The 27,690-nt window shown below is 40.2% G+C and overlaps 1 protein-coding gene across 1 annotated transcript in view; it reads right to left on the bottom strand.

Moving 5' to 3' along the window:
• Positions 1 to 27,690, bottom strand: part of LOC134348205 (cilia- and flagella-associated protein 44) — a 235,486-nt gene that overhangs the window by 152,472 nt on the left and 55,324 nt on the right. The window contains exon 12 of the mRNA XM_063051223.1: positions 15,913 to 16,007. Within this exon, the coding sequence (XP_062907293.1) occupies positions 15,913 to 16,007 (95 nt within the window). The remainder of the gene's footprint in view (positions 1 to 15,912; positions 16,008 to 27,690) is intronic.

Here is a 27,690-nt window from a genome sequence, read left to right as displayed (position 1 = left end):
GGTGAGCAGAATGTCCTTCTCTTTGAAAAAATGCCCAACAATCAGAAATATTGACACCTCCTTTCTATCTGTTTCTAGTCTGGTTCCCACCGATCCTACCTTTGCACCCTGTGAGTCTATGGTCAGATCCCGCGAATCGGACCTCCAAACTCCCACCAACTTGTGGGGGCACACCACTCTTTCCAGGGTCTCATTACCTCGTGATCTCATAGTGTGTCTGTGCCTAGCGAACCTGCTCTTTTTATCCCCCTGCTGGGGTATCACCTGTCCATCATTTTTTCATTATGTTTTTCTATGCTGTATGAATGCAGAGTAACAATCATTTTGCTCTCCTTTGTACTCACATACTGTGATAATAACAAATTCCAATTGAATTGAAATGAACAGTCAATATTCTGGGTCAAGACCCTTCATCTGGACACTGCTGGCTACTATTTTTTTTCCATTTTACTCTTTTTCTTTTGGTCATCTGGGAAGTTCTGACTGCTATTTCCCCATTCTTCTTTCGTGGTACTGTAGCTATACAGTAGCTGAAAAACATGTAAAGGATTCCCATTTTTCCACAACATTTCTTTTCTACCAGACTTTGATTTCAATATTTCCGGGTCAGGCCTATTTTCATACAACAGTTCATCGATCGTTGTTAAATCTGGAAAAACCCATACAATTGGAGAAAAACTGATTCTGCCAGCAGTAAAACTAGGAGCAGAAATAGTTCATTTGGCCTATCAAGTCTGCTTTGTCATTTCATCATGGCTGATCCATTTTCCTTTCTTTCTTTTTAAATCTTTTTATTAAGTAAGTATACAAAAAAGGTAAGCCATATAAACATTAATACAATGTTAAAGTATAATAAAATTCCAAAAGATAACAATACCAAAAAGAAAATACTACAAACAATGTAATTTAAGCATAAGAAACCAAGATAACATAATAGTATACTAAATTTTATATATATCAATGGAAAAAAAAGAAAAAAAAACCCCCAAAAAAAAACCCACCGTGCAGCTAACTAAAAGCAAAGCAAAGCAATGGGCTAACTTGAAACCAAACAGAGTTAAACTTAAAATCACGTCCTCAATCCCGACCTCCATTATAACAGTGAAAAAAAAACAAGAAGGGTAAATATTACATTAAATGAAAATATCGAATAAAAGGTCCCCAAATCTGTTCAAATTTAAATGAAGAATCATAAAGGTTACTTCTAATTTTCTCCAAATTCAAACATAAAATCGTCTGAGAAAACCAAAAAAAGGTAGTTGGAGCATTAAGCTCTTTCCAATGTTGTAAAATACATCTTTTCGCCATTAAAGTAAGAAATGCAATCATTCTACGGGCTGAAGGGGAAAGATTACTAGAAATTTTAGGTAGTCCAAAGATAGCAGTAATAGGGTGAGGAGAGATATCTATATTTAATACCTTAGAAATAATATTGAAAATATCTCTCCAAAAAGTTTCCAAAGTAGGGCAAGACCAAAACATATGAGTTAAAGAGGCTATCTGCCCCGAACATCTATCACAGAAAGGATTAATATGCGAATAAAAACGCGCTAACTTATCTTTGGACATATGTGCTCTATGAACCACTTTAAATTGAATTAGGGAATGTTTAGCACAAATAGAGGAAGTATTAACTAATTGTAAAATCTGCCCCCAATCATCCACAGAAATGGTAAGCCCCAATTCCTGTTCCCAATCTACCCTAATCTTATCAAATGGAGCTTTCCTAAGTTTCATAATAATATTATAAATCATAGCCGATGCACCTTTCTGACATGGATTAAGGTTAATTATCGAATCTAAAATATATATAGGAGGAAGCATTGGAAAGGAAGAAAGTATAGTACTTAGGAAATTTCTAACTTGTAAATATCTAAAAAAATGTATTCTTGATAAGTTATATTTATTAGATAATTGTTCAAAAGACATAAGGGAACCATCTAAAAATAAATCCAAAAACCGTAAAATACCCTTAGTCTTCCAAGTTTGAAAAGCACGATCCGTAAAAGAGGGAGGAAAAAATATGTTACCTAAAATAGGAATCGCTAACCCGAATTGATTAAGATCAAAAAATTTTCTGAATTGAAACCAAATGCGCAAAGCATATTTAACTATCGGGTTAGAGACCTGCTTAAGGCGTTTCGAATCAAAAGGAAGAGAGGAACCTAAAATAGAACCAAGTGTATAACCCTGAACAGATTGTAATTCCAATGCTACCCATTTAGGAATAGATAGTATGTCCCGGTCAAGTAACCAAAATTTCATATGTCGAATATTAATAGCCCAATAATAAAATCTAAAGTTAGGTAATGCTAAACCTCCATCTCTCTTAGCTTTCTGTAAATGTATTTTACCCAGTCTCGGATTCTTATTCTGCCAAATAAATGAAGAAATTTTAGAGTCAACTTTATCAAAAAAAGATTTAGGAACGAAAATTGGTAATGCCTGAAACACATATAAAAATTTTGGCAAAAAAAACATCTTAACTGCATTAATACGACCAATCAAAGTTAAATATAAGGGAAACCATTTAGATGAAAGTTGAGTAATATGGTCTATTAATGGTAAAAAGTTAGTCTTAAATAAATCTTTATGTTTACAAGTAATTTTAATCCCAAGATATGAAAAGTAATTATTAATCAATTTAAATGGAAATTTATAATATAAGGGAAGATGTTTATTAATCGGAAAAAGTTCACTCTTACTAAGATTTAATTTATAACCTGAGAAAAGACCAAATTGTGCTAATAACTCTAAAACAGCAGGAATGGATCTCTCAGGATTAGAAATATATAAAAGTAAATCATCAGCATAGAGTGATAATTTATGGGACTTTAATCCCCGAGTTATCCCAGTAATATTTGAAGATTCTCGAATAGCAATTGCAAGAGGTTCTAATGCAATATCAAATAATAGGGGACTAAGAGGACAGCCTTGTCGAGTACCAGGAAAGAGAGGAAAAAAAGGTGAGTTTAAAGAGTTAGTACGAACCGAGGCTACAGGGGAGTGATATAACAGTTTAATCCAGGATATAAATTTCAAGCTAAAATTAAACATTTCAAGCACCTTAAATAAATAAGGCCATTCTACTCTATCAAAAGCTTTCTCGGCATCTAAAGAAATAACACACTCAGGAACATTTTGTGAGGGAGTATAAACGATATTTAACAATGTACGAATATTATAAAAAGAGTAACGACCTTTAATAAAACCCGTTTGGTCTTCCGAAATAATAGAAGGAAGTACTTTTTCTAGTCTATTTGCTAATAACTTAGAAAAAACTTTAGAATCAACATCTAATAAAGATATTGGTCTATAAGATGCACATTGAGCAGGGTCTTTATCCTTCTTTAGTATTAAAGAAATTGACGCTCTATTAAAAGATTCCAGAAGTTTACCAAGTTTCAAAGAAGCCTCAAAAACCTTATGGAGCCAAGGAATCAATAAAGAAGCAAAACATTTATAAAATTCAACGGTAAACCCATCAGGGCCAGGAGCTTTCCCCAGATTCATTGAAAAAATAACATTCTTAATCTCATCCATTGTAATGGAAGTATCTAATAAAGAAGACATATCCTGTGAAATCTGAGGGAAGTCTAACTTATCTAAAAAATCATTCATATATTTAGAATCTCGAGGAGACTCTGATTGATATAAAGAAGAATAAAAATCACAAAAGGTTTGATTAATCCCCACATGATCCAATATCAATCGATCATTTTGGTTATAAATCTGATTGATTTGAGATTTAACATAATTAGATTTCAATTGATTAGCCAGCAGCTTGCCAATTTTATCACTGTGAACATAAAAATCACTTCTTGTTTTCTTTAATTGGTTTACAATCGAGGACGAGAGTAGTAAACTGTGTTCCATTTGAAGTTCAGTTCTTTGTTTGTATAGCTCCTCAGAAGGAGCCATAACATATTTCTTATCAATTTCTTTAATCTTGTCCACAATTGCCATCTCCTCCTGCTTCTGTTTCTTCCTCAAAGCAACGGAATACGAAATAATCTGACCCCGAATATAGGCTTTAAAAGTGTCCCAAAGAGTGTTAACCGAAATATCTTCTGTATGGTTAATTGTAAAAAAAAGCTCAATCTGTTCATTCATAAAATTAACAAAGTCCGAGTCCTGAAGCAACAGCGAATTAAAACGCCATTGTCTATTGTTTGGTATATTGGCCATAATTTTAATAGAAAGCTTAAGTGGAGCATGATCCGAAATGGTTATAGAATCATAATCACATTTAATCACTGAAGGAATGAGACGAGAATCAATGAAAAAATAATCAATTCTTGAATAGGAATGATGAACATGTGAAAAGAAGGAAAAATCTTTTTCCTGAGGATGCAGAAAACGCCAAATGTCCGTCGACCCAGAATCAGAAAGGAAAAAATTAATCAAATTTGCAGATTTATTAGGTAAAGTCCGTAAAGGAGCCGAACGGTCCAAAGCTGGAGATAAACAGGTATTAAGATCTCCGCCCCAAATCAATGAAAACTCGTTCAAATTCGGAAACTGATCAAACAATGATTTATAAAATTCCGGACAATCCATATTAGGAGCATAAACATTAACCAAAACTACTTTTTTATTAAATATTAAACCACTAACCAATAAAAATCTACCATTCGGATCAGAGATAATATCCTGTTGTATAAAAGTAACTGAGGAATCTATAAAAATAGAGACGCCTTGAATCTTAGCATTGGAGTTCGAATGAAATTGTTGTCCCTTCCAGAATTTGAAAAAATGTAGTCTGTCCCCCCTCCGTACATGGGTCTCTTGTAACAATAAAATTTGTGCTTTAAGTCTCCGGAACACTTTAAAAACTTTTTTCCTTTTAATAGGATGATTAAGACCATTAGTATTCCAGGAGACAAAATTAATAATAGACTCCATAAATCCTAAAGTCAACCCACAACAAGGAGGATTGACAATAGGCGCGACCCACAAACCCGGAGAGGAAACAGAACATACAAAAGATACCGGGGAAAAGGACGCAACCAGTACTTCAATAATGTATATAGCCCAAAGAGAAACAAACTAAAACGTGAAGCCCCTCCCACCACCCCCCACCCCAAGACCCCAAGGCAAAATCTAAAGCAGACCCGCCAGAAAGAAGCAAGCGCTAAAACTACCCCCATGACTTCCGGTATACGCTCCCTAAAAAAAAGGTATAAATATAAAAAGGATCAGCTAATTGTAAAACAGTAAAAAAATAAGTAAAAAAAAGTTAGCTCAATTAAAATACACACAGAACAGAACAAAAGCCGGAAAATATATATTAAAAAAAAACCACAATAAACCTCAAACTCATGAATAGACACAGCAACAAAAAAAATAGGATTATTAACATAAAGTGATTATAAAAAGCAAAACAGAATAAAATTTTAAAAAACTACAAAATTTAAGGCCGCACAGGAAATACGTAAGATGACAAAAGGGAAGTAACCACCCAGAATCCCCTGGGAAAAGAAAGAAATGACGCAGTTAAAAAGAAAGTTTAGCAGCCATATTAAGAAATCAAAAGTAAACTTTTCTGCCCAAATAGGGCACAGAAAAGTTAAAACCAACCAATTCACAGCCTCCGATCAACGGAGATAATTAAAAAAAAGGCAATTAAGATGTTGAAGATGAAAGTTGATCCAGATAACTCTGGGCATCTGATGGAGAATCAAAAAAACGAAGGGCTCCATCTAACATGCGAATCCTTAGACGTGCAGGGTACAGCAGCGCTGGTCTTAAATCCATCTTATAGAATTCCGACATCACGGATCTGTAACGGACCCGTTGGTCCCAGATTGGTTTACTGAAATCTTCCACGAATCAGAACTTAAGATGCGAAAAATCAATGAAACCTTTAGATCGAGCGAATCGAAACAGTCTCTCCTTGTCATGAAAATAATGAAAACGTAAAATAACATGCCTCGGTCTATCTGACCTAGACGAGTATGATGGGATTCTGTGAACACGATCCAGTAGCGGTGGTTGGTCAGGAAATACAGTAGGGAATGCATCTTTTAAAAGTTGAGAGAAATATTTCATGGGGTTATTGGCTTCAACAGCTTCCCTCACGCCAATCATTCGTAAATTCTGCCGTCGCATTCTAGATTCCAAGTCAGAGTTTTTAAAAGTCAAAAAGTCAAGTTTCTTCTTCATTACATTAATTGTTTCTTCGATTTTCCCCATCTTAAGCTCACTTTGTTGCGCGAATTTTTGAAGATCAGATATAGCCGACTGATGTTCCGCAATACATGTTTGCATCTTATCAATTAAATCGGCAATTTTCTGGAAATTAGTTGAGATTTCCGTATGAATCAGGTCTTTAACAGAGCCTGCAATTTCCGTACGAATCATCTCCCTAACAGAGGTTGAAATTTCCCTCTGAATTAACTCCGATATCGCTTTCAAAGTCACCGGTGATTCAGTCGGGGGGAGATCCGTAGCTTTCGGTTTAACCGGAGGTTTACCATCCTTGCCGTTTTTCCCGTTCTTAGACATAGCAGATCTAAGTATCATCCAATTGTCAGAGAATTCAGTTTAATTCAAAGTATTGTAAAAATTGATGCCTTAATGGTTAATTAAAGTATAGCTGACCATAGAGAAAAAAAACTCAGAGGTAATGGAGCGAGTCAAGAACGCAACTTCACTCCATGAGCGCTACCGGAAGTCTCATGGCTGATCCATTTTCCATCTCAGCTCCAATCTCCTGCCTTTTCCCTTCATGCCCTGAATCAATCTATCAACATTTACCTTAAATTTATGTAAAATAAATACGGGAGGTTCTAAGTACAGTTTTGCATAAGTCACCAGACCACATAGTTAAAATGATTCTGCTCAGCAACAACTCTGTTCAAAGATGAATCTATGAAATATCTGAGAATGTGGAAGACACATTGTGCAATATACTTAGCATAACAGAATTTGTTCTGCAGTTAGATGAATCAGTTTTGCTAGACAATGAATTTTTGCCTCTTGGTTATGTTTGCTTCATACAAGACAAAAGCATGATTCAGGAATTGTTATTTTCAATGGACTAGAAACCTGGTGTGTGTGTCCGCCCTTGCCTGGGTGCCGGGTTCACCGCGGAAGAACGGTCGTATCTGGAACGGAGGGGTCACAGTCGGTGACCACAGCGGGATAGAAGACATCAAAGGTCTGCTTGTAACAAACTGCATCCCCCCCCCACTCTCTCTCTCCAACGGCACAACAGCGATTACTGCGAACTGTACTAAGCTGAACTGAACTCTGCGTCACTTAAGACTGGTCATTTTACCGCTAGACTGCGATAGAGCTTGGTTTGATTCCTATTACCCTAGTTCTGTGTACATGTGTGTATTATCATTGCTAACCTGTTGCATTTACATCCTTACGATTAGAGTACTGTGTTACTAATTTCTTTAATAAAACTTTATTAGTTCCTAGTATCCAGACTCCAACGAATGGTCCATTTCTGCTGGTTTGGCAACCCAGTTACGGGGTACGTAACACCATCAAAGGATTTAAACAACAATTGAAATCTCCACCCATAATCAGCATATAGTCAGTTAAGTTAGGAAGAGATGTGAAGAGATTCTTAAAAAAATCAGGACAGACAACATTTGGGGCATAAACATTAAGCATAGCAACTTTTTTGTTAAATAGCAAGCCAGTAATTAACAAAAATCGGCCATTGGGATCTGAAACCGTCTCATAATGCAGAAATGAAATCAACGGATCTATAAAAATAGAAACGCCTTTTACTTTAGCCTGTGAGTTCGAGTGGTACTGTTGGTTCTTCCAGAATCTAAAAAATGCTGATTATCCTCTTTCCGGACATGAATTTCTTGTACAAAAATAATGAGCATTCATCCTATGGAATACTTCAAAAATTTTCTTCCGTTTAATTGGGTGGTTTAAGCCATTTGTATTCCAAGAAACCAAATTAATAATCTTATCCATCGTAATGAGCTTGAGTATAAGGTATGTAAAGGGTTAACCAGAGTACAGACTCATGACCCCAGAAGAGGAAAGAAGGTCCAAAGAGGAACCGGAAGTTACGACATTTCAGACATTTTGGTAGTTTCAGGTCAGCCCATCTAAAAAGCAAAAATGAATTAAAAATAAGAACAAAAATACTACCCACCTCCCACAAAAACCCAGAAAAAAGCCAGACAGTGGCCAATGCTAAATCCAAAGCTAATCCTAACCCCATCTTTCCAGAAGGCAACCCAAAAGAAATATGTTTATCAAAAATGATACCAACCATATTCAAAAAAAAGTTTTAAAAAAGCGATAACGGTAAGAAACAGCTTACAACGATTATAAGCATCGAATAGTTCCTTCTTACTCATATTTCGAAGAACATTAAACGTTAGATCATATTACTATACTAATTTTTCATATATAAATGATTGGAAGTGACGTTAGAGACAGAAAGGATTCTGGGGAGAAGAAGAAAACAATCCACCATTTTGAAATATAATACTCCAGTAACATTTCAGAAAGAAAACAAGCATTAAAATTGTAACTAAATAACTTCCAAAAAGTATTAAGAGTAAGATATACAAGATCACTAACAGAAAAGTATAATATCATTTAACAATATAAAGCGAACCTACACTGCAAGATCAAGGGAGAAAAAACCCTTGAACTATACAAATCAAAGACGAGAGAGAAAACAAAGCGATACATTAATTAATCCTCCTCAGAGAAAGGCAGATCATCAAGAAAACTTTGGGCTTCCATCGGATTTTTAAACAGGCAACGCGAGTTGTCCCGCATAACCACTCTCAGACGGGCTGGAAACAGTAACGCTATTTTATAGCCCCGACGATAAAGTTCTGCCATCTGTGGTTTAAAAGCCATCCGTTTTTTCAGTACGTCTTGGCTGTAGTCTTCAACAATTCTGAACTTGAATTCTTGAAATTGGATCATACTTTTCTTCCAAGCAGCTCGAATAACTCATTCCTTATCATGGACATAATGAAACCGAATAATGATTGGTCTCGGTCTGGCCACATTCTCCGGATCAAAACGAAATGAACGATGTGCACTATCTAATAGTGGGGGCTCCTCCAATATATCCTAGCCAAACACATCCATTAGCAATTTAGAAAAGTATTTGGTAGGATCTTCCATCTCAGCATCTTCAGGAAAACTGATTATTCACAAATTCTGTCATCGGGAGCGATTTTCAAGATCGATAGTCTTAGCTTGATAACGTTCCAATTGCTGAGTTACCGAAGTTAAACTTTTTTCAAGAGCTTCAATTTTTCTATCCCTTTTGCGGCCATCTTCATCTAGTTCCGAGATTCTGACTTGATGTTGATCGATTTCACGTCTGAATATTCTTGATTCTTCTTGCATCGACTTCAACACTTCTTCAAATGCAGTGAGTCTTCGCTTAACTGTATCTTGTAGAAGTTTCTTCATTAGTTCCATAGTTATCAGAGCTTCCTTCGATGTTCCAGGATCACCATTTTTTTTTCCGTTCCCGCCAGAACCTTTCCCTTCTTTAACTTCTCGTGCTCCGGTATTCACTTTCAGTAAGTGAAAGTCATAGTTCAACGATATAAATGTGATATAAATCATTTAGTTTAGGTATAGGTAAAGTGAATAAGAGTGGTTACATGTAAGCGAGTAAAGGGTACGGAGCGACGCCAAAATACAGCTCACTCCATGGGTCCCCTTTCGGAAGGTCTCTACAAATTCTAGGCCATTAACACAGATAGGAACAAGACCAATTCCAGACATTTCTGAAGGGAAACAAAATAAGCAAAAAGAGCACATGAGAAGACTGAAACAGAAATAGAGATGCTGGAAGAGCTCAGCCAATCAAGCAGCATATGTGGAAAGAGAATCCACTCAACACTGGTTTACCATGGACCCCTCGATAACACAGTTTGGAGGACGTTTCTCATTAGCTCTGCTGCATATGACTTGAATTCTTTTGGGCAGATTACAGAGAAAGGCTGATCGTGTATATATCCAAATGTCTGATACAGAGTTTTAAAGCAATACAAATACAGCATAGATACAAACCTCCAATCTAGCGAGTCCATGCTGACCACAGTACTCACCTTGCCAGTGCTAATTTCCTGCATTAAACCCATATCACTCTAAGCCATGCTCCTCCACGTACCATCCAACTGCAACGTAATGTCCCAATTCCTATACTCAATGCCCTGACTGATGAAGGCCAGTATACTAAACGCCTTCTTCATCACCCTGTCTACCGGTGATGCTGATTTCAGTGAAGATACATTTGTATTCCTTAATCCCTCAGTTCCAGTACACTCCCTATTGCCTTAGATTTCAAAGCATAAATCCTATACTAGTTTGACTTTCAAATCTCCATCACACACATATCGAAATCCATTTGCCATTCCTCGGCTCACTTCCGTAACTGGTCAAAATCCCCCAGTAATCTACAATAACTTTCTTCACTATATACAACACCTCCTAATTTTGTGTCATCCTTGACCATGTGGGATCTTATCAAAGGTCTTGCTAAAGTCCAAAGAGGCAAAATCCACTTCTCTACCCTCATCTACCTTTTTGGTTACTTCTTCAAAAAACTCCAAAACTTTCGTCAGACACAACTTCTCATACACAAAGCCATGCTATCTCCTCCTAATCAGACTCTGGCTATCCAGATGCTGGCAGATTCTGTCCCTCAGAATTCCTTCCAGTAATTTCTCCAATATTGATGTCAGGTTGACTAACCTGCAAGCCTTCAGCTTGCCCGTGTTACCATTTTTAAAATAATAGAATTAGCATTAGCCATATTCCAGTCTTCGGGAACTTCAGAGGTTAACAATGAGGCAAGTATCTCCACCAGGGTTTCCGCAATTTCCTCTCTACCTTCCCACTAAATCTGAGGATGGACTTGGACAGACGCTACAGATTTGTCAATCATAATATGCCGTAAGTCTGCAAATACCTTTTTCCTGATAATATGAATGTCCTCCAAAATATCTCCATTTGTCTCCCTTATCTCTTGAGCAATCATAATTTTCTCCTCAGCATACACAGAGGAAAAATGATCATTAAAAATACCGCCCATCTCCATCAGCAGTCCTGCTGATCTCCAAGGAGACATATTGACTCCCTAGCCACCGTTTACTACAGAACTCCTTAACTTTACCTGCCAGCTTCATCTCATACCCACTCTTTGCTCTCCAGATTTCCCTCTTAAGAGTATTCTTAATCATTTTTTTTAGTCATAAGGGATTTGCTCAATCCCGGTCTAAACCCAATGTATGCTTCCTTCTTTTTCTTGATCAGAGCCTCAATATCTGTTGTCAGCCAAGGTTCCCTAACCTTGCCAGGTTTACCATTCACCCTGCTTGGACACTTGCTTTCACATTCTTGAAAGCCTTTCACTTGCTATTCATTCCTTTCCCTTCAAACACTCTCATCCATTCAACCTCTGCTGGATCCTGTCTAATTCCCCCAAAAGTAGCCCTGCTCCAGTTTAGGACACTAACCTTTTCCATCCTTGTTTTAAAACTAATAGGATTATGTTTACCAGAGCCAAAGTGCTCCCTAACTGCCATTTCAGTTACCTGTCCTGCCTTGCTGCACCTTCAGGGGAGACCCAGTATTACACCTTCTGACTAGGTCTACATATTGACTCAAGAAACTTTCTTGGACATATTTCACAAATTCACTCCATACACTCCTCTTAACATTCCTCAAGGCCCAGTAAAGACCATGGAAATTAAAATCTCCCACGAATACAACACTATTATTCTTACAACTATGTTACATTTCTTGACACACCTGCTCAAGTTCCCACTAACCATAAGAGGTCGGGGGGGGGGGGCAATCTATAATATGATGCCACTAGAGTGACCTCCTCTTTCTCGTTTCTAAGTTCTACCCATATGGCCTCAACGGATTAATCTCCAAGGATGTCTTCTAAGTACTGCTGTTATGTCCTCCATTATCAAAAAGGCAACACCCCTCCCCTCAGTTACCTGAATGCATGAAGATCTATATCTTCAAGTACTGAGTTATCAATCCTGCTCTGCTCTCAGCCATGTTTCTGTTATGGTTATAGCACGCCATCCTCAAACCTAATCCATGCTCGGTTACATTACCTGCTAAACCTCGTGCATCGAAATAAGTGCAGTATAGCTGAGTATTCCTTTTCTGCCTTTACTGAGTCCATGGCTATTCTGATTTCTAGACCTGCACTTGTTGCCTACTGACTTGTTCCTACTCAGAGTCCCACTACTTCCCCTATTGATCTACAGAGCAGAATGCAGAATGTTGAGTCCATCTGAGTAGAGGTTAAGAATAGTAAAGGGAAAAAAATCACTGGTGGGAATTGTCTATAGGACACCTAATAAAAATATTGCAGCGGCAGAGGCAATTAACCAAGAAATAACTGAGGCTTGTAAGAGTGGAACGACAGTTGTCATGAGGGATTTTAACTTCCATATAGATTGGGTGAATCAGGTTGGTCAAGAAAGTCTTGAGGACTTCATAGAATGCATCCGGGATGGCCTTCTTGAGCAGCATGTTAGTGAACCTACAAGGGAAAACGCTATCTTAGATCTAGTCCTGTGCAATGAGACAGGTAAGATTAACGATCTTGTAGTCAGGGATCCTCTTGGAAAGAGTGATCATAATATGATTCAATTTCGCATACAGATGGAGAATGAAATAGTTAGATCTAAAACTGAGATTATGCTTGAACAAGGGAAACTACAACGGGATGAGGGAGGAGTTGGCTAATGTGGATTGGGAGCGCAGGCTATTTGGTAGGACAGTTGAGGAACAGTGGAATACTTACAAAGAAATTTCTCACAGTGCTCAACAAAAGTATATTCCAGTCAAAAGTAAGGGCAGTTAAGTGTGGGGAGAGCCAGCCTTGGATAACTAAGGAAATAAAAGATAGTATCAAATTAAAAGCTCATGTGTACAAAGTCACAAAGAGTAGTGGGAGACTGGAAGACTGGGAAAACTTTAAAAAGCAACAAAGAGCAACTAAACAAGAAATAAGGAAAGGGAAGATAGAGTACGAAAGTAAATTAGCACAAAATATAAAAACAGATAGCAAAAGTTTTACTAAATACATAAAGCAGAAGAGGGTGGCTAAAGTCAATGTAGGTCCCTTAGAAGACGAGAAGGGGAAATTAATTTTGGGTGATGAGGAAATGACTGAGACATTGAACGACTATTTTCTGTCAGTCTTCACGGTGCAGGACACGTCTAATATGCCAAAGAATGATGTTATAGACGAAATGGGAGGTGAGGACCTCGATAAAATCACTGTCACTAAAGAGATAGTGATGAGCAAACTAGAGGGCCTGAAGGTAGAAAAGTCTCCTGGTCCTGATGGGATGCATCCCAGGGTGTTGAGGGAATTGGCGGAGGTTATAATCGACGCATTGGTAATCATTTATCAAACCTCTCTAGACTCTGGGCAGGTCCCGGCAGATTGGAAGACAGCAAATGTCACACCACTTTTTGTAAAAAGGATGTAGGCAAATGACAGGCAACTATAGGCCAGTTAGCTTAACATCCGTAGTCAGGAAAATGCTTGAAGCTGTCATTACGGAAGAAATAGCGAAACATTCAGAAAGGAGTGGTTCCATTAGACAGATGCAGCATGGATTCAGAAAGGGCAGGTCCTGTTTGACAAAATTACTGGAGTTCTTTGAGGACATAATGAGTGCAGTGGATAGAGGGGAACAGATGGATGTTGTATACTTGATTTCCAGAAGGTGTTCAATAAGGTACCACACAAGAGACATAAATAAGATACGGGTGTATAGAGTTGGCGGAAGTGTATTGGCATGGATAGTGGATTGGTTAAGCAATAGAAGGCAGAGAGTTGGTATAAATGGGTGTTTCTCCGGTTGGCAGTCTGTGGTGAGTGGGGTGCTGCAGGGGTCGGTGCTGGGCCCACAGCTGTTTACCATTTACATTGATGATTTGGAAGAGGGGATTGAGTGTAGCGTAGCAAAATTTGCTGATGACACTAAACTAAGTGAAAAAGCAAATTGTACAGAGGATGTGGAGAGTCTGCAGAGGGATATAGATAGGTTAAGTGAGTGGGCCAAGGTCTGGCAGGTGGAATACAACGTTGGTAAATGCGAGATCATCCACTTTGGAAGGAATAATAGAAGAGCAGATTATTACTTAAATGGTGAAAGACTGCAGCATGCTGTTGTGCAGAGGGACTTGGGAGTGCTTGTTCATGAATTACAAAATGTTGGCTCGCAGGTACAACAGTTTATTAAGAAGGCAAACAGAATGTTGGCCTTCATTGCTAGAAGGATTAAATTCAAGAGCAGGGAGGTCATGCTGCAACTAATCAGGGTACTGGTGAGGCCGCACCTGGAGTACTGTGTGCAGTTCTGGTCTCCATACTTGAGGAAGGATATACTGGCTTTGGAGGCAGTGCAGAGGAGGTTGATTCCAGAGATGAAGGGGTTAACCTTTGGGACTATACTCTCTGGAATTCAGAAGAGTGAGAGGGGATCTTATAGAAACATACAAAATTTTGAAAGGGATAGATGAGATAGAAGTAAGAAAGTTGTTTCCATTGGTAGGTGAGACTTGAACTAGGGGACATTGCCTCAAGATTCAGGGGAGAAGATTTAGGACGGAGATGAGGAGAAACTGTTTTTCCCAGAGAGTGGTGAATCTGTGGAATTTTCTGCCCAGGGAAGCAGTTGAGGCTTCTTCACTAAATATATTTAAGATACAGTTAGATAGATTTTTACATAGTAGGGTAATTAAGGGTTATAGGGAAAAGGCAGGAAGATGGAGCTGAGTTTACGGACAGATCAGCCATGATCTTATTGAATGGCGGGGCAGGCTTGATGGGCCAGATGGCCTACTCCTGCTCCTATTTCTTATGTTCTTATGTAATCCAGCTTAAACCCTCTCATACAGCACTAGCAAATTTTTCTGCTAGGACGCTGGTCCCTTGCTGGTACAACTGCAACCTGACCCTCTTGTGCAGGTTGTCTCTACCCCAGAAGACATCCCCATGGTCCAAGAACCTGAATCCCTTCCCCATATACTATCTCCTTGGACACAAACTCATCTCCCCTGTCCTTCTATTTCTGACCTCACTATAGCACCTGGGACCAGGAGTAATCCAGAGATCATCACCCTCACAGTCCTGCTTCTTAATTTCTTACCTAACTCATTATACTCATTCTGTAGGACCTCATCTCTCACTCTACCCATGTTATTTGTACCAACATGTTCACCCTCCATCCCAAGAATTTTCTGAAGCCATTCAGACATCCTTGACCCTGATACTCAGAAGAAGCTAGGCAGAATCTAATGCCAATTGAAACTAATCACGTAAGCAATTTACATTGCGGTACAAGCATTTACCCTTTATCCTTCACCTAAGTGCCATAGCAACAAAGGGGTTACAGGTCCCTTTGACCTGTAATATTAAACTGGTAAGTGATTTGGCAGCATTTTCTGATACATTTCATATTTTCATTGTCTGCAATTTTATTTCCTTACAATAATTATCTGTAAATAGTTAAACTGTACCAACAACTGAAATAAATAAACCAGCAATATTAACATTGATATCTAATATCTCTTTCCACTACCACCGCCTGACCAGCCGAGTGCTTCCAGCAGTTTGCTTATATTTTAGACTTCAGCATCTGCAATTTTTAAAATTTTCATAAGCCAGCAACTAGCCTGAAATAGACAGTGATCCCTTCTTTGGTTGGTGGGACAGGACCCTTCATAGTGCATAATATCATGTTCAACTGTGTGAATGCAGGGGAACAACAACTCAAGTTTGGGGCTCCAAAGCAGTGGCACTGGTATAAAAAGATGCACATGTCTAGCAACTCTGAACTCATACAAGCTACTTCATCTCTTAAAAGCTGCAGCAATAAGCACTAGTATTATGTAGGAAGTTTCACTTACCACTAGTGGTGCCCAAGTTAATGCAGTTCCACCTCGTCTATACCTCACAGTTACCAATTCTTCATTTCTCACAAAGTCATAGATGCGCACTGTATCTGAAATTGTATTGAGGAAAAAGGTTAGCACCAATTTTTAGAGATAAGAGTACTAAAGCACAATTCTTCTCAACTATATGGTGAAGTATGGTACTGAAGAAAACATGGCACATCTTGCTTCTACAAAAGTGTGGGTGAAGAGTTTAGGAATCATAAGACAAAAATCTGCTGCCGTCATAACAAAATGGTATTTATGGATTGACAAGTGCAGAAGATTTCAGAAGGACGATAACTGACTCAAAAAAAAGGTCAGAAAGATGCTAAATGCAATTTAATGCGAAGAAGCTTAAGGGAGAATATTATTAATAAGATCTGCATACAGGGGAAAATGTACTCAATGGAAAGAAGCCTGTGATGGGAGCTACAGAAAATATGAGGGCGGTAACATAGGAGCCAAGAGCACTATGAAGTTTATAAAGAACAATCTAAGATAAAATCATATCCTACACAATAGGCCAACAGTGCAGTTTGTTACGTACCCCGTAAATGGGTTGCCAAACCAGCAGAAATGGACCACTCGTTAGAGTCTGGATTACTAGGAACTAATAAAGTTTTATTAAAGAAATAAGTAACACAGTACTCTAATCGTAAGGATATAAATGCAACAGGTTAGCCATGATAATACACACATGTACACCGAACTAGGGTAATAGGAATCAAACCAAGCTTAATTGCAGTCTAGGGGTAAAATGAGAGGGGGGATGCAGTTTGTTTCAGGCAGACCTTTGATGTCTTCTATCCCGCTGTGGTCACCAACTGTGACCCCTCCATTCCGGATATGACCGTTCTTCCACGGTGAAGCCAGCACCCAGGCAAGGGCGGACACACACACCAGGTTCCCACCGATCGTACCTTTACACCCTGTGAGTCTATGGTCGGTTCCTGCGAACCGGACCTCCAAACTCTCACCAACTTGTGGGGGCACACCACTCTTTCCAGGGTCTCGTTATCTCGTGATCTCGTGGTGTGTCGCGTGCCTAGCGAACCTGCTCTTTTTATCCCCCTGCTGGGGTATCGCCTGTCCATCAAGCTTCAAACAGTTCAGGTTCAAAGCAACCGGTCTGTCAATATTCTGAATTGTGTTTCTTTTCCGTTAATCTCTCTCTCCTCTCTCATTAGCATTTTGAACATTTCTCCATTGTCTCCCTTATCTCTCTCATTAGCATCAATTGCTCAATAACTTGGTTTGGCGTCACACCCCTACCCTTCAAAGGATTTTTACCGAGGTAAAAATTATGGGCATGAATGCACATTATTAGATACACACTAATATACAGGGTCATCAGCAATTCGGCTAATACAGAGAACTTTAAGTTTCAACACCTTGACAGAGAGTCAGCAATCACATTGTCCGTTCCTTTTATATGTTTTATTTTAATATCAAATTCCTGTAAGACCAGGCTCCAACTTAGTTACCTTTTGTTTTTATCCTTCATAGTGGCCAAAAACACTAATGGGTTGTGATCACTGTAAATTATCAGTGGTTTCCGTGCTGGACAAATATAAACCTCAAAATGTTGTAATGCTAGTATGATGGCCAGTAATTCCTTCTCCACAGTGGAATAATTTCTCTGATGGACATTAAATTTCTTAGAACAATAAGCCACTGGGTGGTCAACCCCCTCTTTGTCTGTCTGCAACAGCACTGCCCCGGCTGCTTCGTCGCTAGCATGTGTTGCTAGGGAGAAGGGTTTTGAAACGTCAGGCCCATTCAATACAGGGTGGTGGCACAGAATCGCCTTCAGACTCTCGGAGGCTTGTTGACAAAGGTCGTCCCACACAAACTTCGCATTCTTTGGCAAGAGCTTAGTAAGAGGGAGGGTAATATTCGCAAAGTTTTTGCAAAACTTCCGATAGTACCCCACCATCCCCAAAAACCTTCTCAGGGCTCTCTTGTCTGTCGGGATGGGAACTTCAGAGATAGCCTGCACCTTGGCCTGCATCGGTGCCAGCTGCCCCTGTCCTACCACAAATCCCAGATAAGTGACCATAGCGTGGCCGAACTCACTTTTCGCAAGGTTCGCTGTCAGATTGGCTTCAGACAGCCGTTTAAACAGTTCCTCTACTGTCACAATGTGCTCCTCCCACGTGTCACTCCAGACCACTAAATTGTCAATATACGCTTCTGCGTTCTTTAACCTTTTTATCACTGAATTAATCATCCTCTGGAAGGTCCCTGGGGCGTTTTTCATGCCAAAAGGTAAAACATTATACCCGTATAACCCGGATGGAGTGACAAATGCTGAGATTTCTCTAGCCCAGTCGGTTAAAGGAACGCACCAGTACCCTTTCAGCAAATCAATCTTTGTGATGTACTTAACTCTCCCCACTTTATCGATGCAATGCTCTACCCTTGGGATAGGGTACGCATCGGTTTTTGTGATGGCGTTCACTTTTCTGTAACCTGTACAGAATCATATGTTCCCATCGATCGGCTTTCGGGACAACCACACAGGGGGACACCCATTCCGATTTGGATGGCCTAATAATATCTGTCGCTAGCATGTGTTCAATTTCTTTCTCCACTAGCTTGCCCTTCTCCAAGTTCATCCTATAGGGGTGTTGTTTAATAGGCTGGTCTGAGGTGACAACAACATCATGCACCATCCCTTTGCGTCGCCTCGAGCCGGTTAATTAGCTTTATCAGCGGCTCGCTCTGTTCAGGGGTTAAGTGAGAGACCTTATCAGCAAAATTGGCCAAAACAATAGAGTTCTCCAATCTGGTCGGCACCATATTTATCTTTTCAAGATGGGTTCTCCCCTTATCATTTGACACCACAGTCTCATTAATTTTCATGATAACACCAACTGGATCGGCTTTCTGATCGTTGTAAGCTTTTAACATGTTAATGTGTACCAATTGTGTGGGCTTACGCCTGTCCGGCGTTTCGATAACGTAGTTCAAAGAGTCTATCTTTTTAATCACTTTGTACAGACCGTGGAATCTCACCTGGAGGGGGTTGGTTACCACTGGGAACAGAACTAAGACCCGATCGCCCACTTGAAACACTTGTTCATGGGCACGCCTATCATACCATTGTTTCATTTTAGTTTGGCAGTGTCGTAGATTTTCTTTGGCAAGGTCACAGATCCTTTTAAGCCTCTCATGAAATTTTAAAACATAGTCAATGACATTGACTTGTACTGCCGGACTGGACCATTGCTCTTTCAGTAAGGTCAGGGGGCCTCAGGGCCAATGACTGAAGATGAGCTCGTATGGGCTGAACCCCAATGACTCCTGAACCGTGTCCCTTACGACAAATAGCAAAGGAGGCAAAGCATCATCCCAGCCTTTAGCGTTCTCTTGACAGTAAATTTTAATCATGGTCTTTAATGTTGCGTGGAATCCTTCCAATGCCCCTTGGGACTCCGGGTGGTACGCGGAGGCCAAAATCTGCTTTGCTCCCATCTCATCCAACATCCGTTGGAATGTGTGAGATGTGAAGACACTCCCCTGATCTGACTGGATTTCCCCGGGCAGCCCCCCGGTAGTGAAAAACTTCACAAGTGCCTTTACCACTGCGGGAGCGTTGACGCTTGCCAGGGGCACCGCCGCCGGAAACCTGGTGGCGGCGTACATCATAGTCATCACATACTCTCGCCCACTCGCAGTTCTGGGCAGGGGACCGACAAAATCCACAATTATTCTGGAAAAAGGTTCCCTGAAAGTGGATATCGGTTGAAGGGGCACTTTAGGCAGGACCTGATTTGGCTTTCCTACCACCTGACATAAATGACATCGTCTACAATATTCAACAATATCCTTCCTCATGTTCGGCCAGTAAAACTCTTTCATAATTCTATCGACTGTCTTCCTCACCCCCAAAATGTCCACCGAGGGGTATCTTGTGGGCCAGGTTAAAAACCTTGTCCCTATAAATTTTCCGCACTACCACCTGGTGCACCACCCCCCATTCCTCATCTGCGGGCACCGTACTTGGTCTCCATTTCCTCATTAGTAATCCCTCCTTCACATAATAGCCCACTGGCTCCCTTTTTAATTCTGCTTCAGAGAGAGCTGTCTCCGTCAAAACCATTAGCTCCTCGTCTCGTTCCTGTGCCTGTATAACTTTCTTCCTCACTAATGATAAATGTACCTCAACACCCTCACTTCCTTCTGTTTCACTATGCTCCTTCTTCTCACTTTCTAACCCCCCCACCCCGGTACAAGGCAAAAACGTCTCAGCTAAATCTACATTTGCTTCGGCAGCCTTTCTGGACATTTGTTGAGTCACTGCGCAAACGGGATAAACCTGTGAGTCTATGGGCGGGTCTTCAATCCTGGCAGGTTTGCTCGTCAGCTTTACTGCTGGGTACACCTCTCCGCCTGTGAGGTCATTACTGAGTAAGACCTCCACGTCTTCCATCAGTAGCTCGGGCCTCACCCCTATCGTGACCGGTCCGGAGACCAAGTCACTTTTTAGGTGTATCTGGTGCAAAGGTACTGCTTCAGTCCCTTTCCCAATGCCTTTTATCACACTGACCTCCCCAGTCTCGGTCTCTGAACTAAAGTCTAAAACACTCCTAAAATCAGTGACTGACAAGCTCCAGTGTCTCTCCAGATCCGTACTGGAACTGGGTTTGACACCTCCTTCACCGACACCAATCCGGCCGAAATAAACTTCCCGCGCCCATCCTGAACTCTATCAGACCTCTTCTCCCCTAGCGGTTTGTTTGCCGGCTCAATACAGCCAGACGAAGTCGTCGTTTTTCCTTTCCCCGTCTCCTTCTTTGGGGCAAAGCACCTGGATGCAAAGTAACCAGCTTTCCCACAATTATAGCATATGACCCCAGGAGACTTCCTACCAAACTGCTTCCTGTCTTCCTTATCCTTCTCACTAGTCCCCGGCTTACTTTCTGGTTTTTCTGGCGGACTCTCTCCGCCCTCTCGACTACCCTTCTAGTAGCTTTTACTCGGGGTAAACTTTGCTTTGTGTGTTAACGCGTACTCATCCGCTAACTTAGCAGTTTCAGCTAAGGTTTCTGCCTCTTTCTCATCTAGATAGGGCCTCATACCTTCAGGGACACAACCTTTAAATTGCTCAATCAGTATTAGATGTAGCAGTCTGTCATAATCCCCATTGACCCCTTTCGAGACGCACCAATGCTCACAATATATCTGCATCTCACGGGCAAACTCTGAATACATTCGGCCCCACTGCTGCCTCACATTCCGGAACCTCTGCCGGTATGCCTCCGGGACCAACTCATAAATCTTGAGTATAGCCTCTTTCACCACATCATACCACTGGGCATCTTCTGCAGACAATGCCAAGTAAGCTTGCTGAGCCTTCCCTTTCAGCACGCTCTGAAGTAAAACAGCCCACTTATCCCTCGGCCAGTCCTGACTTGCAGCGACTTTTTTGAAATGTAGAAAGTACCGATCAACATCGGCCTCCTCAAATGGGGGAACCAACCTAACCTCCTGGGTCGCGCTGAACCCTCCACCTTGGTTCGGCATGGGGCTCTGCGCTAGCGTCATCCTTAACTTCTCCAGCTCAAATTCCCTTTCCTTCTGCTTCTCTCTCTCTTGTCGTTCTAACTGCCTCTCTCACTCGCCGTTCTAACTGCTTCTCTTCTTGTTCTAGCTGCCTTACCCAGAACTTGTGCTCGAGTCTCAATTTTTCTATCTGCAGCTGCACTGCCTCTCCACCAGGTTTGCTCATAGACACCACCTCCAGCTCCCCTTGGGGAAACACACCTTTAGACACATAATACTCTATGATAGCTCTGTGCATCTCCGCTCTCCTCATTGTCGGCTTCCCCTTAAAAAGATTCAACCATTTGGCAACAGTCGCCAATTCTGATTTCCTGGCATCCTCTAATGCCTCCAAGGTTGGCACCTTTAGAAATTCCTCAGTCTCCATTTCTGCTGTTTGCCCTTTCCTTCTTTCGGGAATTTTAACCCAATCAATTTACCCAGTCCCAAATTTGGCATTCAAAATCACGGACGAGATCCCTACTTATGTTACGTACCCCGTAACTGGGTTGCCAAACCAGCAGAAATGGACCACTCATTGGAGTCTGGATTACTAGGAACTAATAAAGTTTTATTAAAGAAATAAGTAACACAGTACTCTAATCGTAAGGATATAAATGCAACAGGTTAGCAATGATAATACACACATGTACACAGAACTAGGGTAATAGGAATCAAACCAAGCTCTATCGCAGTCTAGGGGTAAAATGATCAGCCTTAAGTGACGCAGAGTTCAGTTCAGCTTAGTACAGTTCGCAGGAATCACTGTTGTGCCATTGGAGAGAGAGACAGTGGGGGATGCAGTTTGTTTCAGGCAGACCTTTGATGTCTTCTATCCCGCTGTGGTCACCGACTGTGACCCCTCCGTTCCGGATACGACCGTTCTTCCGTGGTGAACCCGGCATCCAGGCAAGGGCGGTCACACACACCAGGTTCCCACCGATCGTACCTTTACACCCTGTGAGTCTATGGTCGGTTCCCGCGAACCGGACCTCCAAACTCCCACTAACTTGTGGGGCACACTGCTCTTTCCAGGGTCTCATCTCATGATCTCGTGGTGTGTCGCGTGCCTAGCGAACCTGCTCTTTTTATCCCCCTGCTGGGGGACTTCAAACAGTTCAGGTTCAAAGCAACCGGTCTGTCAATATTCTGAATTGTGTTTCTTTTCCATTAATTTCTCTCTCTCATTTGCATTTTGAACGTTTCTCCATTGTCTCTCTTATCTCTCTCATTAGCATCAATCACCCGATAACTTGGTTTGGCGTCACAAGTTTTACAAATAGAAAACAGAAGAGTACAGAATAGGAACGGGCCCTGCAGCCCACCATGTTGGTGCTGCCATTGCCATCTAGGTAATCCCACCTGCCTGTACACAGTCTGTATCCCTCTATTCCTTGCCTGGAAATGCCTCTTAATTGTTGCTATTGTATCTGCTTCTACCAATTCCTCAGACAGCACATTCCAGGCAGCTCAATGTAAAAAAAAATGTACCTTTGGACATTTCCCCTCTGACATAAAACCTATGCCTCCAGTGCTTGATTTTTCCACCCTGGGAAAAGGACTTGGACCAATATAATTTTAAATTATGGTACCAAGTTGCCCCTGAGCCTGCAACACTCCAGAGAAAATAATCCAAATCTGTCCAACCTCTACTGATCTCTAATACTCTCCAATCCAGGTAACATCCTTGTGAGTCTTTCTGTACCCTCTTTGAAGCTTCCAAATCCTCTTTATAATAGAACTGCACACATACTCCAAGTGTGACCTAAACAAAGTTTTATACAGATGAAATATGACTTCTATACTTAATGGTTCAACTGATGAATTAAGCGTGCCATACACCTTCTCTACCACCCAATCCACTTGTTTTTCCCTCAGGTAGCTTCCTACCTGACTGACGTCTGTATATCAATGCTTTGCAGAGTCCTTGCATTTGACCTCCCAAAGTACATCTCACATTTACCGAGCCAAATTTCCAACTGGTCTATACCCCTGCTGCATCTACAACTCCACCTATTTTCATATCACCTTCAACCTTGCTTATTAGACCACCTACGTTTTCATGCAAATCATATGTCATATCACAAACAACAGAACTCTGATTCTAGTGGATGGAACAGCATTGAGAAAATTGAAGCCGTAGAGAATGCAATGTCTAAATCCACTAAGATCATGGAATTTAATTGGCTTATTTTTAAAAATGCATTTTCCAGCAAGCAAACATTTCATCTAGTGAGCATTTTGTGGGAAAATATCATCATCAATTTAAAATTACTACAGTGTATGAGGAGAAGCCAATTTTACTCAGAAGGTTATTATACAATGGAATGTTTCATCACAGGGAATGACAGGGGAAAATAGATACAAATTCAAAATACAGAAAGATAGAGGATGTGGAAAAGGATCACAAAAAAACTGCTGGAGGAATGCCACAGTACCTCTGTTGGCAAAAGGAGAGTTAATGTGTCAGTTTGACATCATGCATCAGGATGACAATATTATTTCTGAATTGTACCATTTCAATAGTCAACTTGTGGAGTTTTAACTCAAAATCATTTACAAGTTAAAAATTTAAAAAAGGATCTGCTGGTATGGTCAGAAAGATCAAGATATCCGTTACACAAACATACTATTCATATAACTAAATAATAATAGTCGAAGTATTGTAGTCACTGAAGATATTACATATGAGTTTACATAAGAATGCTGAGCAAGCATTCTTTAACCTAAAAGCTTTAAAAATATTTTGCTAGTACAACTTAAAAACAAGTTTGTTCCCTGTAATCACATTTCCTTCAAATGGGATGGAGATAAGGGAGAAGGAAACCACTCTGTCAATACTCTCAGACAGTGGTTAATTTCAATGGTGCCACCAGCGCTTCCTTAATTTAATTGTAAATAGAATACGAGTCAAAATCCAGAAATGAGAAAGTGTCATAACTACATTAATCCAGTAATTGCATCTACATTAACCAACTACATAGAATTGGGTAGGCTAACATTTGTTCATAATTGATTTATTAATGGTCTTAAGTAATTCCAATGATGATGGATAGAAAACATTTGTTAAACCTTTGAAATTGGAAGAATCAGAATCAAAATCAAGTTTATTATCACAGATATACGAATGCCATCAAATTTGCTGTTCGTGAATGACAAAAAAATTACTGTTACAATAAATAAATAGTACTAAAGAGGAATAGCCAGGTAGTGTTCATGGAATGCTCAGAAATCTGATGGTAAAGGGGGGGAAAACTGTTCCTAAAATGTGGAGTGTAGGTTTTCAGGCTCCTACATCTCACCCCTGATGGTAATGAGAAAAAGGCATGACCCAGACCAGCAGGGCCACCTTATTGGGGCACTGTCTTTTGAAAATATCCTTGATGGGGAGGGTTGTGCCCATGTTGGAGTTACCTGACCTCTATGGCCTTTTGCAGGCTCCTTTGATCCAGCACATTGGAGCCACCATAAAAAAAAACAATCAAAATGCTCTCCACCATACATTTGTAGAAATTTGCTAGTCTTCTCAAACTTCTAAGGTTGAGTGCCTTCTTCATGATTGCATTATTGCATTGAGTCCAGGTTATATTCTCTGAGATGTTGATGTCCAGAAATTCGAAGCTGCTCACTCTTTCCACTGCTAGCCCCTCAAAGAGGTATGTTCTCCCAACTTCCCTTTCCTGCAGTCCATAAGCAATTCCTTTTTCTTAATATAATTTTTATTGAGTTTTCAAAGTAAATACAAGAGAAAAAAAATATCGACCCTCCCCTCTCCCCTTAACCCTCCCCCCCCGATATATATTACTACCTAAAGAGAAAAAGAAAAAAAAGAACCGCCTGAATATTGGAAGGTTTCCACATGCTCCATGGGATTAAAAATAAATTTAATATATATTTGTTACTTTCCCCAAGGAACCAAGATCTTCATCATATCTAAAACATTACTTAGCTTCTCAACTCTCATAGTTCCCTGGGGAATCTCTTTGAACTTCACCATGTTGCTATGTGTTTCTCTCCCAATCATCCAGGCAAAAAAAAAGATGAGATACAAAAAAATAAAAAACAAAATACCCCCCCACTAATGTTGTGAATGAAAAGATACACAACACTACCCCCTCCATTGTGCAGGTCATGGCTATTGCCACATTTGCACACATGAATAATATAGCGATTGGTCAGTGTTTCTTCCAGCTCCCCCGTAACAAAAAATTGTATATATATAAAAAAGAAATTAATGTCATTATTCCCATCTAGTATTCCTCAAATTTTAACCTTTATTCCCCACCGTCATATAATTAATAACATATTTATATATTCATCCGCCTAAAAATCCAACAGGCCTATTCCTTAATCCAGTCTTCATCTTCAATCCATCTCGCTCCCCTGGGTTTGTTCTTGTATCTGGTAAATATTCAAAGAATCTTGCACAAACTCCTTCGCTTTCCGGTAATCGTCAAAAAATCTTCTTTCTCCACCAGTCAAAAAAATCTTCAAGGTTGCAGGATAACGCAATATAAATTGATAATCGTAATCCCATAGGGTTTTTCACTGGATTAAATTTCTTCATTTTCTTCAAAAGTTCATAACTTATGTCAGGGTAGAAAAAAAATTTTCTTCCCTTCTATCATCTTTTCTCTTCCTGGCAGCTTGGATAGCCGCCTGTAGAATCCTTTCTTTGTCTTGAAATCTTAAGAATTTTATTAAAATTGATTGTGGATATTGGTCATCTTGTGGTTTTGGTCTTAGAGCTCTATGTATCCGCTCAATTTCAATTGATCGGTCTTCCTCTTTCACTTGCAAGGTTTTCAGGATCCATCTTTGAAAAAATTCTATTGGATTATCTCCCTCTACACCTTCTTTAAGACCAACAATTTTAATATTATTACGTCTACTAAAATTTTCCAACACGTCCACTTTCTCCAAGAATCGATTTCTTTCCGTGTTCCAGACGAGCACATCATTTTCTGTTTTTTCCAGTCGATCGTTAATATGCTCCATTGTTCTTTCCATCTTCTGAAGTTTCTTATCCATTTTATCTGTCTTTTCATAGCTTTATCATAGCACATCTTCACGTCTCTAAGCTCTGTTCTTAATTTTCTTAGTTCAGCCGTTAATTGCAATAAAGCCTCTCTTATGTCTCCGTCGTCTCCTTTACTTCCAGTCTCTTCCAGTTCTTCCTCCTCTTCTTCATCTGTATTTTCTGCGATATCCAATTCTGACTGAGTCACTTTCAGTTGCAGTGGCCGTCGGTTCTTGTAGATTAAGTTGTGTCGATTTGCACATGCGTACTTCTTTGCACATGCGCAATTCCGGCATCTTCTTCCGAGAGACCGCTACCGCCACCATTGCCCCCTGTTCTTCTATGCCAGAGATAAAATGCGTCTCCTCTGAAGGAGATCCAACCTGAATCCAAGGCTCCATCGCTGCAGTAGGCCCTTTTTTCTTCCCATCTCGCGGCGACTTCACAACAACAGACTTCTTCTGTTGCGGTTTACAAGGCATATCGTAGAGTGGTCTTACGGAGTTTATAAGTAGTTTTCGGAAAGTATTTATTAACTTTACTTTGCTTAAACGGTACTTTACTGATTTTTTACGGGAGAGCTGGATTTACACATCTCAATCCCACGTCATCACGTGATGCCCCCACCCCCATAAGCAATTCCTTGGTCTTGCTGACATTGAGTGCAAGGTTATTGAGGCAACACCACTTAACCAACCAATCTATCAGTCCTTGTCACCATCTGAGATTCTGCCAACAGTGGTGCTACCGATAATTTTATAGATGGCATTTGAGCTATTCCTAGACCCACAGTCATGAATGTAGAGAGGGTAGAGCAGTGGGCTAACATGCATCTTGATGTGCACTGTGCTGATTGTCATCGATAATGATATTTTATTACCAATCCACACAGACTGTGTATCCCAATGAGGAAATTGAGGATCCATTTGCAGAGGGTCAGGTTTTGAAGCTTATTGATTAGTATTGAAGGGATAATGGTGTTGAACACTTAGCTGTAATCAATAAACAACCATCTAACATATGAATTGCTGTTGCCCAAGTGCTCCAAAGCCAAAGAGAGAGAGAGTGAGATTGTGTCAGCTATAGACCTGTTGTAGCAATAGGGAAATTGCATCGGGTCCAGATTATTGCTCAGGCAGGAGTTAATTCTAGCCATGACCAACCTCTCGAAGCACTTCATCACA

The sequence above is a fragment of the Mobula hypostoma genome, chromosome 6 (assembly GCF_963921235.1).
Source record: "Mobula hypostoma chromosome 6, sMobHyp1.1, whole genome shotgun sequence".
Taxonomy (NCBI): domain Eukaryota; kingdom Metazoa; phylum Chordata; class Chondrichthyes; order Myliobatiformes; family Myliobatidae; genus Mobula; species Mobula hypostoma.
This window is presented reverse-complemented; position numbering and strand designations above follow the sequence as displayed.